Source organism: Triturus cristatus, chromosome 5_1 (assembly GCF_964204655.1).
Source record: "Triturus cristatus chromosome 5_1, aTriCri1.1, whole genome shotgun sequence".
In the NCBI taxonomy this organism is placed as follows: Eukaryota; Metazoa; Chordata; class Amphibia; order Caudata; family Salamandridae; genus Triturus; species Triturus cristatus.
In genome coordinates, this window is record NC_140587.1 from 527,481,609 (window position 1) to 527,501,058 (window position 19,450).

A 19,450-nucleotide genomic window follows, 5' to 3' on the forward strand; every position below is an offset into this window, starting at 1 on the left:
GGCTTCCTCCACCATGGTCTTAATGGTGTTGGAGACGGGGGTAGGATTCTCTTCCAGAGTCTGGTAGCTGTTTTTATCTGATAACAGGCACAGGCGTCTACATTCTTTGCCATACATTTCAAAAGAAAAGAGAACTGTTGCATCCCCCTTGTCAGCTAGTTTTATCACAAAATCACATCTCCTCTCTAGATATTTGAGGGCCCTTATAACAACTTTCACTTTGCAAATCACCGCCTGCTTGAAAGTTTGTATCACTGCAGGGGTACTCTGGGTGGGAGGTTAGAAGGTGGATTAATCATCTGACCTGCATTCTTAAATAATTTCCTGTCACTAGTGTGGAAGTTGGCAAAGAAGGCTTTAGGTCATATTTTCCTAAAAAACTCAGCTAACTTGCATCTCAAATCGAATTTCTCAACCCTAGGAGTAGGGATCTTATTTAGGACCTCCAGCTCAGCCTCAGTGAAAGCAACCGTGCTCTAACTGAGAATCAGGGAATTATCAGATTTTTGCTGTTCCCATTGTTGTCTTGAAATATCTATAGAGGCGCTATCCGGCTTGAGCACGCCTGATTGCTCTCTTTAGACATGCTTCTTGTTACCATCATCTTTGATTCTGGCCACTGTACTGTTGGTCCTCCTCTTTGTTTTTGCCTTCCTCTGCCACGTGGTCAGCCTCTCCCTAAATAAGGAGGTCTGCCGAAATCAAAAGTGCGGCATTCAAACTTAGTAGCGGGATCATCAGGCATTCTATGTAGCAATGAAGCCCAGTAGGTTATTGAATATGGTGGAAGAGCTTTGGTGGCTGTGGACCCTAGTTATGATTGGGAAACCGGGATCTTGTTCAAGTCTAGAGACAGGACTTTTGAGTTGTGAAGGGTAGGAACAGATTTAAGGCCCTTTGTGGAGCACATTGGGTGCCTTGCAACACTTTTGTGTTCTGTGGCTATCTCGCTGCTGATCAGTTAGATCACTACTTTATGACCAGAGCACTTTTGTTTTTTCTCCCCTTATAAGTCCCTTTGGTTATTTATTGTTTGCCTGGGATTTTGTCTGGTGATCCATTAGTTTCTACACTGCAGGTCCTTGTTTTTTGGGCCACACTTTGGATTTTCTCTTTCAACTAGTATTTTTCTGGAGATTCCTACTGTTTCCTTCTATTCCAAACATTGCTCTGCTTCACAAACCAGCATGTGGCTTATGTGTCTTCCTTCTCCTGCCAGTGGGTTAGTGATTCTCTATTTAGGCACTTGCTATTGCCTTCATGCAATATTTGAGACTAAATTGTTACTTTGCAACCTACTTTATTTCCCAGGCATATTTACTCCAGTATCCAAGAGTCAGAAATTAACCCCACCCCGCTCAAGTTTCATATCACTACCAGATGCTCTGTCGATTTCCCTGCATGTTCTCTTGTTTGTGGTCCCTTCCCCGTTTCACCCTAGTGAAGTTTATCTGTACCTTATACTGACGGTGTTAGGGGAAAGTACTGAAATGCAGAGGGAATTAACGAAAAACTCAGCTCCTAAATGGTTTCTGATACTATGTTTGATGCACTCCGGCACTGAGTCTACCTTTTTGCAAAATGCTAGGCTCCATCCAAGGGCATGCCAATGAGAGAAGCGCTACATCTCCGGTGAACCATGTAGCGCAAAATGTCCGGACTCTCTGTCCAATGGTGCAACGGTAAATGTGTTCACATTAACTTTATTTGTAGAGGTTTGTAACATAAGGCCTTTAAGAATTAGACACTGTGTCAAGAAGGTTGATCACCTGCTGCAGGTCTTTGTCACCAAGCATTGGGGTGTCTCACTAGACACTCAACCAGAACACGGTAGGGACAGAATCGTTCCAGTGTACCTCTCCCCTATAGGGTTTGAGCCTTCTCTATTTAGTAGTACTAGTGGTGTTAACCTGATTGACATTGGTGGTAAGTGCTTTGAGAATCAGGGACACTATAAACTACCTGCACAATCTGACGGCTAGTCTCTGTTGAAAGCTGATGAAATTCATCCATAAAGCACCAAACCCTGCTTTGATAAGCAAGGTAAAAACAGGAACGGACACCTGCACGCCAGCTGGCACATTAATCACTCAAATATTGACACATTCTGGAGAGGTGGAGATTCAGCTATGGCTGCATTGTGTCACCTGGCTGTGCTGGAGAACTATTTCTAGGGGGAAAAGGGTTCAGATCCACTTTGACGCATGGGGGATATTCATAAAGTGAGAAATTTGCAGGAAGAAGCACTCATCACAAACATGATTTACTGTAAAAAGGGTTCATCTCTGAAAAGTACAATTTGCTTTTTTGGAAGTTTCAAACAAAAGACACACTACTCATCTGGGGAACAGAGTATTAACCTGACGTATACAATGGATTCATAAGAGAATAAACAAGTATAGGCATGGGCACGATTCTGATTTTCCTCAATTTATAGGCTCTGATGTCATACATCTGTTACTGTAACAAACTGCAAAGAAATATCTTAATGAATAATTTTGAGAAGTCAAAGCCTTGCTCTTGGTAATTAAATATTGATCAGTTATAGAACGTTGCCCTACACAGATTGCGTGTCTAGCCTCAGATACATTTCCCACCATTCTAACTTCTTTATGCAAAGCCTCTTTATTATCAGCAACACTTCTGCAGGCCTACAAGGCGTAGTTACTCCTTTACTAAAAAAAACAAATAGCAGACCTTTGCTACCAGTCCATATTAAAGTCCTTTAAGACATCTGAATAGTCTGTTATCTGACTTTTTCAATAAAAAGAAAACTGTTAGATCTCTCTCAGTCTGACTTCAGACAGCTCCACCGCACTGAAACACCTTCACTTTCTATTTTTGATGACATACAATGGATGCTGTACGAAGGTGGCAGAGGAGTTCTGTTTTCATTGGATCTTTCTGGAGCCTTCAATATGATGCCCCACAACATCTTCTCGGTGCTGATGTTGCATGAAGCCAGCAGAAAAGGCAATGCCATTGGCTCCATAAGTTCCTACCTGGAGGAAAGATACCAATTTGTGAGACTGTCTACCTTTCAAAGCAGTGGAGCAGGGTGGTTCAGCTAGAATCCTCATCGAGTGATACATTAATTAATATCCATGCCCCACCCCTTGCCCACCTCATTAGATCATATGGCTCCATGTGTATGTCCTATGCACATGTCACCCACCTGGCTCTCTGGCTTGAGGATTAAACTGGCCTCAATAAAGAATGATTTAAGCCATGTTTGATAGTGGTGGTTTACTGGATGTCGGAGTATGAGTTGAATTCAATTTGAGGGAAAGTTGAAGTTCTGATTCTGGGGAACACTTTAGCCGCATGTTCTCTGAATTGGTGACGTGAGATGCTGAGCTCTTTATCTAGCTCAGTTGCAGAGGCCAATAACCTTGGTTATCCATAGCAAATCTCTCTCTTTTAAAGCACATATCAATAAAATCACCTCCTCCTGCTTCTACTACTTGAAGCTACTAGGCAAAATGTGTTCACTTCTTTCTGTTGCCAACCACAAATCAGTGGTTCCAACCATGTTTCTTTCTAGGCTAGATTAATGCAACACCCTTTTGCTCTGGCTTCCCATGAACACAATAACCAAATTTCTGGTGGCACACGCTGTGTTAGCTCTACCTAGGAGCTGGAAGACACACATGTCTGCAGTGCTTAGGGATCTTAATTGGATCCCCATTTCCCCATCGACAGAAGAGTCCTTTTTAAAAGCGTACACATCACTCAGTGGGGCCCACTGCAACAAGGGTCCACTTATCTTTGACCTAAAGTTTGTCAGTACTATCCATCATGCAGCCATTGTTCCTCTACTATGGCCAGCTGTCCCATTGGGCAGCCTCCTCCAAGATTTTAAACTCAAGGCTGAATCTATTAGCACTACTCCTCTCACCTCATCTCGTTGCCACTAGCTTCACCACCTACCGCCTCTTATGCTCTTGATATACTACCCCCCCTATAATCGGTATATATTATGTACCCCCACCCCAGTTTGGACCCAGCCATATGCAATCAGTCTTGGCCATGTTCCTCATGGGAACAATCCAGCCCAAACTGCCAGACCGGGTCCTCACTGGACTGGAAACAAGCATCCTGGGACCAGTCTAGCTTGTATCCAGTGGCACAGTGAGCAAGGGACCCACGTCTGGGCATACCCATCCCACTTAGGGTGAAAAGTGCTACAGTAACAAATGATTGACGGAATGTTGAATGAATCAAACTCTGTTAAATCCATAGTTCTTTTTCTCACTACGCCACCCCAGTTTGGACCCAGCCATAAGCAAATCAGTCTTGACCATGTTCCTCATGGGAACAGTCCAGCCCGAACTGCCAAGCCTAACTACTGAGCGCCATGGCATGGCGCAAGCCTTGTTGTTTTGGTTGTGTTAAAAACAGATATCATCCCCGAAACTTTAAGTCAGGGCTATAAGTGCTGTACCATGGAAACTTTGTGCCACATGATGTCATTCGTACCCGCTACATGATGTCATTCATTCCGATCTCCGCTATGCGCACCTTGCCCTGCACCCTCTTAGCTGCACTCAGCATACTCATGTGTATACATTGCATGTTCCAATCATTCTTTATAGACCTTAAACGGCACCCTGCACAACCTCAGCTTTGATTTGCTTGCCACTACCACAGTCCATCTTCCGCTCGCTGTCATTGGCATGCACTAGCATGTGCTGGGCACACCCCTGCCATGCACTGCATATCCTAGGTAAAACATAGCATGCCCTGAGCTGTGACTATCACACCTTAGTCTGAGCCCTGCAAGTGTCAGGTTGGCTCTGCACAGCCTTGGCCAGTGTCAGCTCTGAACAACTTCAGCTGCACTTGGTCAGAGGTGGTTGCAGAGGTGTAATGCAGGCCCCATAGCCCCTGCAGTCAGTGGGACCTCCAGCACTTCAGGGGCCTCCCCTCCAACCCAGTGGCGGCCGGCATGGCTTGCAGGTGGTAGGGCGGGTGTGGGGGTCACGTGGGAGGTGTTAGGGATAGGAATAAAAGATTTTTTTTAAACTTACCTTGAGACCGGGTACTGTGTCTTCTCTGCTCTCCTGCCTCTGTCTCTGACAGGAACAGGAAGCAGGCAGCCAGGCTCCCTCCCCATAAGCCAATTGCAATGCTACAATGACATGGCCCTCAGCAAGGGCTGTAGTGTTGGGCATGTTCTCGATGCAGGCTGTAATGTAGCCTGCATGGAGAAGGGGAAAGTGCGCATGATTGATTTGGGTGGCCCTAGAGGGCCGACCAAACAGTCATTGTGCACTTAGGAGTGGGCAAACCACACCTCTCCTGCCCTGCTCCGAGAGCAGAGAAGCCCCGCCCATTCACCTGTCCACAAAGCAGCAGGAAGCATCTTAAAATGATAATAACACAAAGTTAATATCAATTTATGTTTCTGCTTCCCACTTGCTTAAAAGCAGTGGGGCGACGCTCCTTCGCCATAGCGGAGTAGCCGCCACTGCTCCAACCCTTCAGATGAGGCCTCATTCTGCCCAAGGCAAGCTATATCTGTGAGATATGGGAGATTCCGGGGTCTCTATTTACATTCTGCAGGGGGGACCCTCCTTTTACATTATGCCACTAGGTGATTGGACAGCTGTGAAAGTATTGGAACAACATTGCACAAAAAGAGCAAGCCCGATTGCAATCAAAGTGTTCTCATTCAATAAATTTAAAAAAATACATTTTACAAAACAATTTTCACACTGTTGCTGCCAAATAATATTAAAATACTTTAATGGTGTGCCAAGCAAGGCTGACCCATCATAGATGTTCTGGGGTTCACAAGCATCAAGATTTGTTGTAAGAAAGGTGCAAAAGGTTAACGTTTCTGTACAATTTATTCAAAAAAAAATGCTGGACATGAATAGGCAGGGAACATAGTTCATGGAACACATTTTCATATGGCATGTCATTAGGTCTGGCGTTGGCCAAGAGCTTTAGATTTTACTAAAATTATTTATTGGCATTTTCCAACATTATCACTACTGCTGCTTCAGTCCGTATGTATGTATAGAGAAAAACTTCCCTCTTGACCATGTTATACCAGCTGCTGTTGCCCTGTGAGTCTACCATCCCAACCCCTTCTGTTCAATTCTGTGTCACTTTAATTCACTCCCCTATTATTATTATTAATGTGTCCCCTGCAGTTTAGTTGTACAAAAATAACACTTTAAATAAGGACTCCTCAATGCAGTTCTATAATATGGCTATTAATGTCAAATCTTCCATGCTAAAAAACACACAGTAGATGTTGTAGCACCCAGGATAATGTGCTGCATGGCTAAATACTTTTAAGTCCCAAAGGCTAGACCTATCGGCTGTGCCAATGCTTGTTACTCATATGAACACTGTAAGCAAAGGTTTGCCTAACTAATATCAGTTGAACACCTAAATACTGCAATCAGCAACTAAAAGATGACATGCCTCTGTGCGACAAAAGGCCTGCCACTGCAGGCAAACACATGTGGTAGCGTTTTTAGTAGCTTTTGATCCATTTGAGCTAGGAACTATTTTTTGTTATGATCTGCAAACTATGCATAAAATGATGAATTATGTGACAGGTGTGGCAAATCCATAACTGTGCGAGAAAAGCCACAGTCAAACACTTTCATAATTCTAGTGGCTCTGGTAATGACATATTGTTTGTCAATAAATAAAAAGAGCTAGGACATCAATAAAATCACCATGTGCTTTTCATGGTGCATGGAGAGTGCAACGAAAAGGAAACAACTACACACACATACACCAGCACATGAAAGGGTGTGTGATCCAATTGAGAGCATCACGCCACCTGGCTGCCCAAAGGCACGAGGCCAGACACAAAGTTTGGACGTACATTTATTACAGTATCAGCAGACACCTTCTCCAGTTTTATTGCCCTTGTGAAGCGGAGTGGATTTCTTCGGATGATGGCATTCTTCGTGACAATGGACTTTATTAGAATAACACTAAAAAATAACGTGTTTTATATGCATTAAAACATAACCAGCATTTGCAGGCGCAGATAAAATGCAGAGAGGTAAGTTGAGAAGCGTGGTTATGAATTTAAGGGGCCCTAGGAAATGAAACCAGGTGAAAAAAAGGTTCACTCTTACTTACTTTTGCTCTTTGATCCACTGATTAACATTTGCAACCACTAACTCACTTTCCTGATGGAGGCGACTGCTGTCAGTTCGTGCTGCTTCCAGAGCCCGGCGCAGGGTTTCCAGCTGTGGACGCAGACAGATCAAAGCCTGTGATGGACTCCGTAGAACACAGTCTATCTGGAATACTAATAATACACTCTACTACTTGTAAAGAATCAAGTCATTTTTCTCCACTCCTTCAAATAATCAGGGTTTCCTCGTACATGCTATTAATTGATTCAATATGCTGCGAGGAATGTCTGAACCGTTCCCACGCTTCACTTTTACCAGTTTATTATAACATACATTAGTCTACCTCCTGAGGTTGTTTTAATTCAAATCAGATTTATTTCATAAAATGCAGCTGAGCTGCGGTAACCTCTTTCTTCGCCTCAGTTCAGATCCCAAACTCTTCCCCGCCATTTTATGCCCTACCTGGCCAAGCTTTTCACCAGCGATGCACCGCGGATGTTGGCCCCCTGCCTTTTGAGTGTACAGAATGTCAAATCCAGGAAATATTTGGCAGAATTTAGCAAGTGAGGATCTGCGAGACCTTTACATCCAATAATTTAAAATAAATTATTTTCTGGGTGTGGGGGGACGGCGGGAGTTCCGAGGAATTCTTGAAAACAAGTATTTTTTGCGCTTCCAAGTTTTCCTATGGTGGAAGCCTATCCACTAATGGCTTGCAGCACGTAGCGTACTGTACATGTAAATTAGCTCTTCATACAGATGTATAAATAACCGTACGAAAACCTCATTAATACTTTTACCTTCAACTGATAACGCAGGACTCTAACCGCGGAAAGGTTCATTAGAGCACAGTGTTCCATTTGTGAGCGGCGAACAAAATAAGGCACCATTGACGTTTACAAGTTCAGAATGTGATATATCTTTGAACATTGCACTTAAAAGCCACTTACAGTAGTGGTGTGGGTAAAATGTAATGGAAGAGACAATATATATCTAATTAAAATCAAATCAAAATAACCTCTTCTTGCCCTTTTGAGGACCATCTGGTATGCATATTAATGCACCAGAATAGATAATGCTAATGTAGAAGCAATTTTCCTTTCTTTTAAAAAGGTCTTTAAAACATTACCATGTATTATTAAATTTGCAGTTGCCTTGCCAGTTAAACGAAGGAAGAAAAATGCACCGAGCAGAATGGGATGTAGCAGACAATATGTCATTGCTCAGACATGTTTCATAAATCAGGCAACTTGTCAGGAAAGTCCCAACCAAACACAGAGCTCAATTATGTGAAAATGGTCAAAGAAAGATCTAAATATTCCCGCCGCCATGCTTTCAATAGGCTTAGCTGTCCTCTAGTTAAATAAGGCTCGTTTTCTCTCTTTGTGCAAACTTTTTCTGCCCCTCCTGACCCCAACTTGACCCTGCTCACGCACCACGCAAATCACAACAGCCTGGGGGCACTAAACATTTGCCTCAAGCTTTTTTGTCCCTTAGCAAAACTGCGGGAAAAGACAATATGAATATACGTTCCTATGCAGCATTCGGGTTAATCAATAACAGTAAATGCTGCCTCGAGTCACGTGGTTGCTGTTCAGCCATCTTGTTTGTGAACTGTGGCCTTCTGTTTTTTGTATGTCACTTTGCAGGAGTTAGAAAGTAGATCGATTTGATCGCGTGTGAGATTTTCTAAATGCAAATGTGGCTGTCTTGAAGAGGCCTAGTATTGTTATTTACAAAGGGGCGCGGAGGGGGGGGCATCGGTGACATAATTAGTGTGTACGAAATGATGACAACTAAAACTATTGGAAATAGAAGCAAAAAAAAACTTGAGGTTGATTGAAGACTACTCTTTCTCGAAACTACATATCTGGCTCTTTATATGATAAAGTCCACTACATCTTTGCTTGCCTCTAGAGACTCGCTGTCCACTGACTCACACAAACTTTGTCCCCGCTCCTTTCTTCTATCCATATAGGCTTTGTGGGCCCAGTCCACTCCGTTAACTGAGGGCAGGCGGCAATGTCTACTTTAGGTTAACAAGTGGGCGGCAATGTCTACTTTAGGTTAACAAGTGGTTGGTTAAATACAAATCTGAGACAGACTTGCATCCTTTCTGAGATGCCAGTGTTGTCGGTGGCACTGCGCATGCCCTGCAAGTTCCCTCTCAGAGGTGTTGAACCTTCAAGTGATATTACTAAGGTTTATCAGCATCTTAGTCTTAAATAAGAACAGAAATACTGTACTTTGCATAGCTGTTAAGTTACACAGGTCCATGTGTGATGTGATGCTCCAGCCCTAGTTATTTCTTTGAATTCTGGGACTTGTAGTCCTATTTTTATAAAAGTCGCAGAATACAAAGAAAAATACGAAGTAGAGCAGCCACCAATCATGAACATGGTAATCTTAGCGTCACAGTCAATTACTCACTTGGCGACTACTTGCGTTGTCAAGACAAATTGTGAATTCCTGGTTTTCGAGGCAATGTGCTGCAGTATTTATGTTGTGTCGAAGTTCTACCCCCTGAGTTACACACTTTAAATGCACTGGGAAACTGGCTATTGAATAGTATTAATAAAACAACACGCTTAAAAAAATAGCATACCTCATTTTGTGCATCCTTATGTTTCTTCTCAGATACATTTAACTCATTTCGCATATGCTCTGCCTAAAAGAGAGAAACATGCAGGTTTGGAAATATGATGTAACTTGCAAGACACTTTCATTTCTCATTTGACCATTGACAATAGCTTCTCAATGTAGGCACTAAATGCAAACATCCAATAACTCTACAACGATCATATCAAAATAAACTCCAGACTGGTACACATAATCGGTGTCTCTGCAAAACGTAGTATTCCCCAGAAAATCACACTGTGATTTTTTCATAATACAATACCTGAAATTATAATAATTTGCCACTCAAGAGGACAATTGATTGTATGATGTGAGTGTGGTAATAAAATCGAAGTAGTTAATATCGTTTGCCATACCTACTCCACACCCAAACAAAATGGATTAGTTTCTGCATGTCAAGTTTGTAAGTTTCCATCAAGTCTACATAAGCACTTGCCAGTTTATGGTGCTGATGACCACCGTTTCAGTATTCTGTACTGTCAAGGACACCACACTGCAGTACTGCTTTGTCCGTCACTGATGGTGTTTAGCAGTTTTTGGAGGTCGCTAAAGGGACCTTATTTTAGTATAATATTGTAAGACTGTTGGGGAAAACTAGTCTTGACATTAGAACGCAGGTGTTAGAAACGGGGTCTCTAGTTGGCAGCGGTCGCACCCTTGTGCAAGTAGGGACCAACACTTCCAAAAGGGTAGGTCCCAAAACACCCTAGACCACCCTCTGGTAGCTTGGCGCAGAGCAGGAAGGCCTAACTCACAAGGCAATTTGTAACGTATTTGCGTAACACACACACAGTAGTCCAGTGAAACCCCACCACAGGACACCACACCGGTTTAAGAAAAATAAAAGTATCTTTATCTAAATTTTGGTAAGATCAAAAACGACAAGAATCACAATAAAAGGTTTCCAGTAAAATGTCTTTTGAGGAGGCTGTTACAAAAGTGAGCTTGCGGATTCAGTACCTCCTCAGTCACATGCACTGGGGTAAGATAGTCACAGGTTTGAGGTGGAGACAGTTATTGACTTGTAGTAGTTGAAATGTTATGAGCGTCTGTCCCTCTTTCTTTTTTCTGGTGTAACGGTGCCCCTGTTGCCGCAAAACTAGCTCATACCTGTTATGCTGGCTCCATGGTCAATGCCTTTCAATGCTTCAAACAACTTAACGCAGAGTCAATATGCCTCGACAGGCCCGCTATCAGTCAAATACAGTCCATGGCAGGCCCGCTCTCAAAAATGCCCCAAAACAGTCCTGCAGGCCCGCAACCCGCCCCACACAGCGACTCTGCACGCCTTGGAAGTGTTACCTGGGGAGACGAGTGCAGGTGCAGGTGCGAGTCTTCTCTGATCCTAGGGGTGCTTGATCTGTGCTGGTGCTGCACGGGGGAGGAGCGGAGCAGCCCTTCCGACTTCGAGCGCGGCTCCTTCTCCAGGTGCGGCACGTCCCAGGGGAATCCAGGTTTCCAGGCAACGCCTCGCCACTGGGGATCGCGGCGTTATTCCCCTTCTGAAGTTGGTGCGCTTGCTGACGACTCGGGCCCGCGGCGGTGACGGCCACGGAGCACTTGTGTGGCGATTCTGTTAATGTTTCACCCGGGCCAGTGGCGGTGATGGGGCGCAAAGCAATTTTTGCAATCACGCTCCAGGCTTCACGCAGATCCCAGTGCTGGCAGGGCTGTTTGTAAGCACGCAACCACTGCGCCTGCTTACAAACCCCACAGTTCTTGAAAACTTTGCCCACAGTTCTTGAAAACTTTACCCCCTGCTACTTCATGAAGGACAGGGGCCAGTCAGCAAGGTGTGGAGACACTCGAGATGTTCTTGAGCTCCCCCTGATAGGGCAAGATCAGCAGGCTGTAGGGTAGCTCAGCAAAACGGGGTAGCAGTTTCTGGGAACAGTCACACTCAGCAAAGTGACAATCCTCCTGGCGCAGAAGTCTTTACTCCAGGAGAGTTTCTCCTTGGTCCAGTAGTGTAACCAAGATGTGTGGCTAGGACCCTCCCTTTTATACCCAGGTGCCTAGCCACTAGAAGGGGGCAGAAGCTTCTGGATGGGTCTGGGGGGTTCTGGGCTGTTCCCTGTCTTCCCTGACCTGGCTGTCTGCAGTGACAAAAGCAGGGTCGTTAAGTCTATTGTGGGGCAGCCAGGCCCAGCCTATTCAAATGGAAAGGTGTAAATCACCACTCCCTCCTCACAGCCGGGGGAGGCCATCAGCATGCAGATGGGAGGGGGAGTCGGCAGTGTACAGAACTAAGTGCAGGGCAGGAAAATGCCCACTTTCTAAAAGTGGTATTTTGGAGACAATAATGCCCAAACCAAATACAACACTAGAGAGGGTTCCCCACCACCATTCCAACCATACCAAACGTGACATACCTATTATGTCCCGTTCAGAAGTTATCCAATAAAGTGATATAAGGGGGGGGGGGTACTCTATCTTAGCCTATGGAGGGTTAGGCCTCACTGCGAGGGCAGGGGCCTGCGGCAGGTATGTCAATGTCATCATGTTTTTAGGGGAGAGCACCTTCACCTTAGCACTGTTTAGCAGTGATAAGGTGCCCAGAGTCCTAAGTCCAACCAAAATGTATGGTTAAAGTGGGAGGCAAAGGGCAAAAATGTAGGGGGAGAGCGCCCTAAGGCTGAGAGGTCCAACAGTAGGAAATATAAAGCAACAACTTAAAAGAAGGGATGCAGAAAAAAAATATTTGAAATGGGCAGAATTCAGAGGGAAGGAAAACAGGCCACAGATAGGAGAAGAGGAAACTAAAAGGTAGGTTAGTGGCATGGAGGAAAAACAGTGCTTAAAGACAAACAGAACAGTACTCACCTTGGGAAATTACCCCATCCGCAAAGCACCTGCTCATGTGAACTGCAAACATCTAAATGCAAGGACTGAACATGCAAAAGGCAGAGAAATGAAGGTACTCGAGGGAACACAGTTCACTAAGACTTTGCTTTCTCACCATGAATGAACATAGTACTTAGGGGCAATAACTTTTAACTTTCAAAGCTCGGAAATATCTTTCTGGATTCACCGACTGACAATTAAGGAAAGTCAGATTATAGCATAGTTTATAAAAATGGACGTAAGAAGTAGTAGGAATTGCTACTCCTGCCATGCTCTTTGGTGCTGGTGGCATTGCCCTTACTGTCCGTTCTCTTAGTGGCAGGAATAACAAGCATTGGCAAAGCCAATAGATCGGGCCCTTGTGGCCAATTCACTTTGCCAGTGGTTTTTAGCTATGCTTCAAAGTATTCACAAAGCTCTGCAGTGTGGTAAAAAAAAAATTAAAATGCCTTTGAGACAGCAGTAAGATCATTTTGTTGGCATATGCAACACGCGTTCTCACCAAACAAATATATAGAAGATGCAAGTGGGTGTTTTTTTTTTCTTTTTACCAGTCCAAGTTGGGTCGGTAAGTAAAAAAAAATATAATGTGATAAAGCATTTTTCTGTATTGCGGGTGGGTTAGTGGAAAAAACAAGAGGGGGGGAGGGGAGCAAATGCCGCAGCAACATAGGGCAGAGAGGGGGGAAATGGTGAAGAAACATGGGAGTGAATGTAAAAGCAATGAGTGGACTGGAGGGGACGAGAACGCAACAGGAGTGAGAGCAAAAGCACAATAGAGGGCACATGTGGGGGAAAGCAATGGGGGAAAGCACATGGTTGAGTGCAAGAGGGAGGAGGTCAGGCAACTGAGAGCAAAACAGAGTGCAGAGGGAGATGTGGCTTGAAAACACATGCACTTTGACGTAGTGCTTCGCACAAAAGGAAAAAAGTAGTGCTTGAAAACAAGCGGTGGAAGTAGTGATGCCAGCAAATCAAAGAGATCGCAAAGAGGCGATGGTCCATGCATATATGAATGAAGAGTGAGAATTAAAGCCAACAAACTAATGGGAACCAATGGGTGGATTCAAAGCCCCTCTATGTTCTTGGTAAGTTTCAATATGCCTCTCAACAGACATCAGGAGACATATTGAGGAGACGCTTGCGCCGCTGAAGCATCACTTTTGTGATGCTCTGGCGGCGCAAACTAAAAAATCATATCTATGAGATCACACAAAGCCTCTTTGCGTGGTTTTGAATGTCCTCATAGGTATGTAGAAAGGAAAGGCAGCACAAATCGCTGTGTTGCTTTACTCTGCGCTCGGGAGGCGTTCCATGGGCATTGCGGTGGGTGTTCCCATGCAACACCCATGGATTTTTATGCTTCCTCAGATTTGCAAGACAAGGGAACCTGGCGAAGCACCAAAGCCTTATGCCTCCGGAGGTGAGGTGTAACAAGGAGAAATAACTTTATTTCTCCTCGTTTATTTCTCTTTCCATGTGTGCTGCTCTGCAGCACACATAGAAAGAGGAAAATGCCTCTCAGTTTTGTTTTTGTGTCGGAAGGTGCGCCATCCTGCACAAAAACAATCCTGCTGACAACACAGGCACCCTTGCACCATGATGATGCGTTGGTGCTAGGCTGCCGAAACAATGCCAGTGCTGGGGTAAAGTACAGGAAGGCACCATATTAGATAACTGCAGTGCATTCCTGCCCTTTCACTTTGACGTAGGGCAGTGCAGCAAGGTGACTTGCTGCGCTACCCTCCGTCAAATCCCTATAAATAAGGGCCCAAATGGGTGGTCTAGTAGGCTAAATTTCAACTCTTTGCCCTTCCGCTACTGCCGCATCAGAAAATAAGAAACTGTTGAAGGACAATGTATCAACAATGTGATGCTATTGGTAGTTAAAGGGTCAAAACGTGTTTGATGCCAATACATTGCCCTTTGAATCTTGGTAAATTGACATTTATGGTCTCTACTGGCTTCACCAAAAACATAATTACGGTTTCAGCAAAACCAGGGCCCCATTTCACATCACTTATTCTTAGAACTGCCAGTTTTCGCATGGTAAATGAACGAAGGGCTAGGTGAAATAAGCGCGGGGTATGGTCCATCAGAGCCTATATTGAAAGTCCTGGATTGCACTTAAACCTACATTGAATGAAAAGTCAGACTGTCTTCAGAAAAAACATTTAAATTGGGTGCTCTGTGAATTTTAGAGCCGTGAAGGGGGTGGGGCGAAAATTCTACATAAACCACATCAACAAAGCTACTAATCAACCTGTGGAAATATTGAATATGGTTCACTTTGTAACATCCTTTTAACATACTTTTAATTAAATATAGAAACTATCTGGGATGCGGTAGTAAGCAATCCAAAAAGGCCCCCATACCCTCTCAGCCTTACCCTCTCATTGAAGCAACCTTTTTGCCATTAAAGCCCATGAGAATGGAGAGAGTGATCAAAGCATCCGGTTCTCTTGCAAAGCCATGTACTGCCTTTTTCATCAAGGAGCCAGCCAGATCTGATTCTTCCAAATCATTTGGATTTATAGTTTTCTAAGAGTATTCCTGGTATTGTTTGAAATCTTTTTTTTATTTTAAAAAAGTTATACATTTTCTCCAACTGTAGGAGTGCTGTTACAAAAGAAATTTTCTGACTTTTCACCTCACTTTGTGATTCAAGACCTATCTCATTATAGTCAGTTGTTAGAATGGTAAATTAATTGTAATATTTTCGATTTTATTATGCATAAAATATAACGTGATTGTGATAGTTTGAAACCTGACTTCAAAATTACTTACATAAACATTTTGACAAATAAATAGTTGATCAATTATTTAAAATCCTGAAAAAAAACGTGTATTTTCTTCCATTAAGTAAAATCTGAATACTGGCTCCTAAACTTTGCAGGTAGGGAAAATGCCCTAATCTGAATTTTTCAACTTGCCAGTAGAAAGGATCTGCCTCCGATATCTTTGCAATTCCTGCAGCTCCAACAGGGTGGAGAATGCATTTGGCGATGACTTTCAGGAAGTTGAAATGCTATTCTTTCAAATAAAGAATCTGCTTTTATGATTTTAAATGGTAATAATCGTAAAATGACAATATAGGAAAGGTACATCATGTGACTCAGACCAGAGTGCAATAAGATTGTGAGCCTATCACATAGAAGCCACCATAGAAAATGTGATTAAATGAGTGGCATCACTGAAATCATGAAGTGTGAGCAACCTCGACATCACTAATACCACTTTGATTTCAAACAATGCAATAACAACTAAGGGCCTAAATACAATGCCGGTCGGAAAGCCTCCGACCAGCGGTCGAAGGCTTTATGATTTACATTGTAGGTTTCAAGTCCGACCGCCGTATTTTGATGATGGCGGTCAGAGTTTAAACTGGCTGGGGAATCTGACGTAGTTCCGATGGACTCAAGGAGCCCATTGGCCAGTCGGAAAGGTCTCATAATTCTTTAAGGACGGTTTTTCTGCCATTGGGATTATGATGTCGGTTTCTGACAGCCAATCACTGTCAGCCTTTCCGACATGGATTGGCTGTCCAAAACTGACTTTGGGGGCCCCTGGCAGGGCCCCCCTCGCCATCTACATTTAGCCCTGGGGGGCACATAGGTGCCCTCCTAAACAACCCTGCTGCATTTGGCAGGCACCATCCATTTTTCTACGGAAGCTTATGCTGCGGACGTTTTCCGCCCGCCGCAGAAGCTCCCATAGAAAAATGTATGCTTCTGACCGCACTGTGTGTGGTCACATCCAAATTATGCTTTCGGAACCGCTGACTTGAGGTTGGCTGTTTCCATTCCACAATGGTTTCGCCCAACATCGTAATCAGGGCCAAAATAACTGACAGGCTACTCAGTTTCCACTATACATATAGCACGTTCCAGTGAGATTACCAGGTTTGAAGAGCACAGATCAGTCAACATACTCTTTGTGAAGAGCACTCAATATAGCACAATGCAGTCCTGGCTCACTCCATGAACAGCACACACCATGAATAGCTCACACCACTCCTGGTACCCTGTATGAATACCACACACAATGCCTCCTGTTGTAGGCATAGATCATCTTCGAACTCCTGTCACAAGACACACATCAGCACAGTCTTTGAACTCTTTGGTCAAACTCTGCCCAAGGCCCTGTTATTCCATTTGCATACCGGCCCGAGCCCCACTACCACTAACTCATCTGCACATTCAAGGAACCCCAAAACCTTTCAAGCCTATCAGAAGTCAACTTCAGATCTACCTATTTCATCACCTGTGATCCACCCACAACCATCCATGAAATGTAAACCAACCAAAAGATGTCATACTGATGGGTATGTTTGTGTAAACTATACAATCATGGAGGTAAATATTAATTTAATAATCAAAGAAGCTGAAGTGATATAACTAATCAGAAATAGCAATAAATGGTGGAGAAAAGCCAGGGTCAAGCACAGGCAGCAAAGCTGGCAGCATAATGGCAGAAATCTCAGGAATAAGCAAAAGGCACATGGAGACAGAATGACAGCGAGAGTGAGCCTATTGTATAGCAGAATACTGGGAACAATCAAATCTCGTTGAGTAGCGCTGCTGCTCTAGTTGCACTCATCTCACAAACTCCTTGACTGACTCTGATCCAATTCTTTCTTACCACCCCTATAAATAACTGATTTCTCCCCAACACTGCCTACCACTTCATCACCTCACATGCACCTGATTCTGCCAGACTTAATTATCTTCCTATATTAAGTTGAATCCACACCTTCCTGGACATCTTTACTGATCTTCCAGCATGCTGTGACTAGCCATCCCTTTAGCACTGTACCCATGCCACAATTCTCCCAGGGGTGACTAACAATGAACCAACCATAACGATCTTCCTGCCTCTGGAGAGCAGTGCCATAATAACAGTAGCCTCAGCTGAAAATAGGAATCAATGAGGCTTGGTCTGACATTCTTGGAGGGGGCAGGCAAAAATTGCCGTCCATATCCCCATTCTTTTTGCCTGACAGCTATCCTGCAAACCTTCATGAAGACCACCATCAGATTGTTAACCATGTATTTGCATACAAATATGGTGTCACTTTGGCAGGGGTGCAATGCAATCTTTAGCTCCTGAGAAGACGAGATGTCACTCTATGGTCAACCTCTTCATTGAAGGAAAACAAGGAAGACAATAATTCATCTTCGGGCAAACTTGCAGTCAAGAAGGACCAGGCAAAGCATTTAAGGAATCCATGCAGTATCTAATTTAGGAGTTGACTGGATATTTCTAAAGCAAAACCTTTAGGTCATCATGGCAGCTACAATGTTCTCTAGCAGGTCTCTGTTTTTTCCTGATTTGAGGCAGTATGACTGTCAATGAAGACCATTATTATGAATCTGGGCACTTACTACTTTTCACTGAAGCAGTACAAATGAGTAAGGTGTGATGTTGCACACCATACTTTGGCCCATGAATATGAAGGGTTCTCAGCCTTGACCATGCAGGACCCATTGCCTGAGAACTCGTGATTGGCCACAAAAAATACTTATCACATTCAAACTGGGCCAGGCCAGACAGAATCAATTCATGTTTTTTCAGGCGCACACAAGGGCACAAAGTACGGCAATGGGAAATGGCCACAAATCCATAGGATAATGCAATTAAAGCAATATGTGGTAGGACTGTCTGAAAAGTGGAACTCATCATCATTAACCCTGCGTATAGGTCGATAAATCTTTGATGTGAACAGAGAAGTAAGATGCTGATGTCAATCTCAAATGTTAGCAATTATCATTACTTTAGTTCAGTCAATAAAGAGAGTTGAATGTGAGGTAAAGGGTTTTATTAAAGTATTATTTTCCAAGTTTCACGATTAAAGGTTAACAGATCAATCAATTAATATTTAGTAATGCAGTAAGTCAATTTAGCAAATTAAATAGAGACTCAATACAATGAAATTTAAAAGCGTGTTCATAAAGAAACTACCCTATTCTAAACTTAGTCAGGATCAATGCAAGAAGGATTAAAGGTGTCAGTTCAGATACCCATGAAGGGTCCTGATGAGATAATCAAGCATAAGAATGAAGCTTTAGCCAAATAAGCTGGAAAGTATTCTCAGCTCAAACAACAGCAGATCAAGAAATAAACGAAGGCTTCTCATAAACAGATGTCCAACAAAACTCAGTAAAGAGTCTCCTCTCAGAGAGTCTAGGAAAAGGGGAATAGAAAGAGATGCTGCTCTCAGTCTAAGGAAAAGGATGAGTGAAAAATGCAATCTGCCCTGCCTAGTCGGAGAACATGCACTAATAAAACACACATTTTCTATGTTGCAACATTAATGTTCTTTCTTCTTCATGTTGACCAATACGTTTTCAACAGGCTCCTGGGAACAGGTTTACTCCCCATCTTCTCACCAGAGTACAATCATCTTTAAACCAAGTGCCCTTGAATGTTGCGGCACATCCTTTCTTGTTTTCCAACACATCTTCCCATGAATCATCCTCTCTGTCATCTGTATCTTTTGTGGTTTTAACTTCACTATCAGTCACCTAATACAACAAATGTCTATTATTTGGCTAATAAACAGTAGCTTCAGAAATTGCAATGTCTGCAGCAAATAGAAGAAAACCAATTTGCAAAACTGTTGTTTAAAGTGAAAAACAAGCATTTTGCATTAATGTGCCTTCATGTTGAATCATGGCATCCTCAGTTATGTCAAGTTAAGAATCTATGCTACATTCCTATAAAATTTAAGTTAGGTTGCCTACTACATTTTTGCATTTAACACACTTCATTTTTAAAGGTAAATTTTGGACATTGCATTATTTCATAAAGCATTTTGTAGATAATTACATTCACATTAACAGTAGCCTACTGGCTAA

The 19,450-nt window shown here is 43.3% G+C and overlaps 1 protein-coding gene across 3 annotated transcripts in view; it reads right to left on the reverse strand.

The window, feature by feature from the left end:
• LOC146831152 (uncharacterized) overlaps positions 1-19,450 on the reverse strand; it is a 1,851,363-nt gene that overhangs the window by 737,818 nt on the left and 1,094,095 nt on the right. For all 3 annotated transcript variants that reach the window (XM_085605390.1, XM_085605389.1, XM_085605391.1), the window contains 2 exons: positions 9,718-9,780; positions 7,114-7,223 (listed from right to left, as the gene is read on the reverse strand). In XM_085605390.1, the coding sequence (XP_085461516.1) occupies positions 7,114-7,223; positions 9,718-9,780 (173 nt within the window). The remainder of the gene's footprint in view (positions 1-7,113; positions 7,224-9,717; positions 9,781-19,450) is intronic.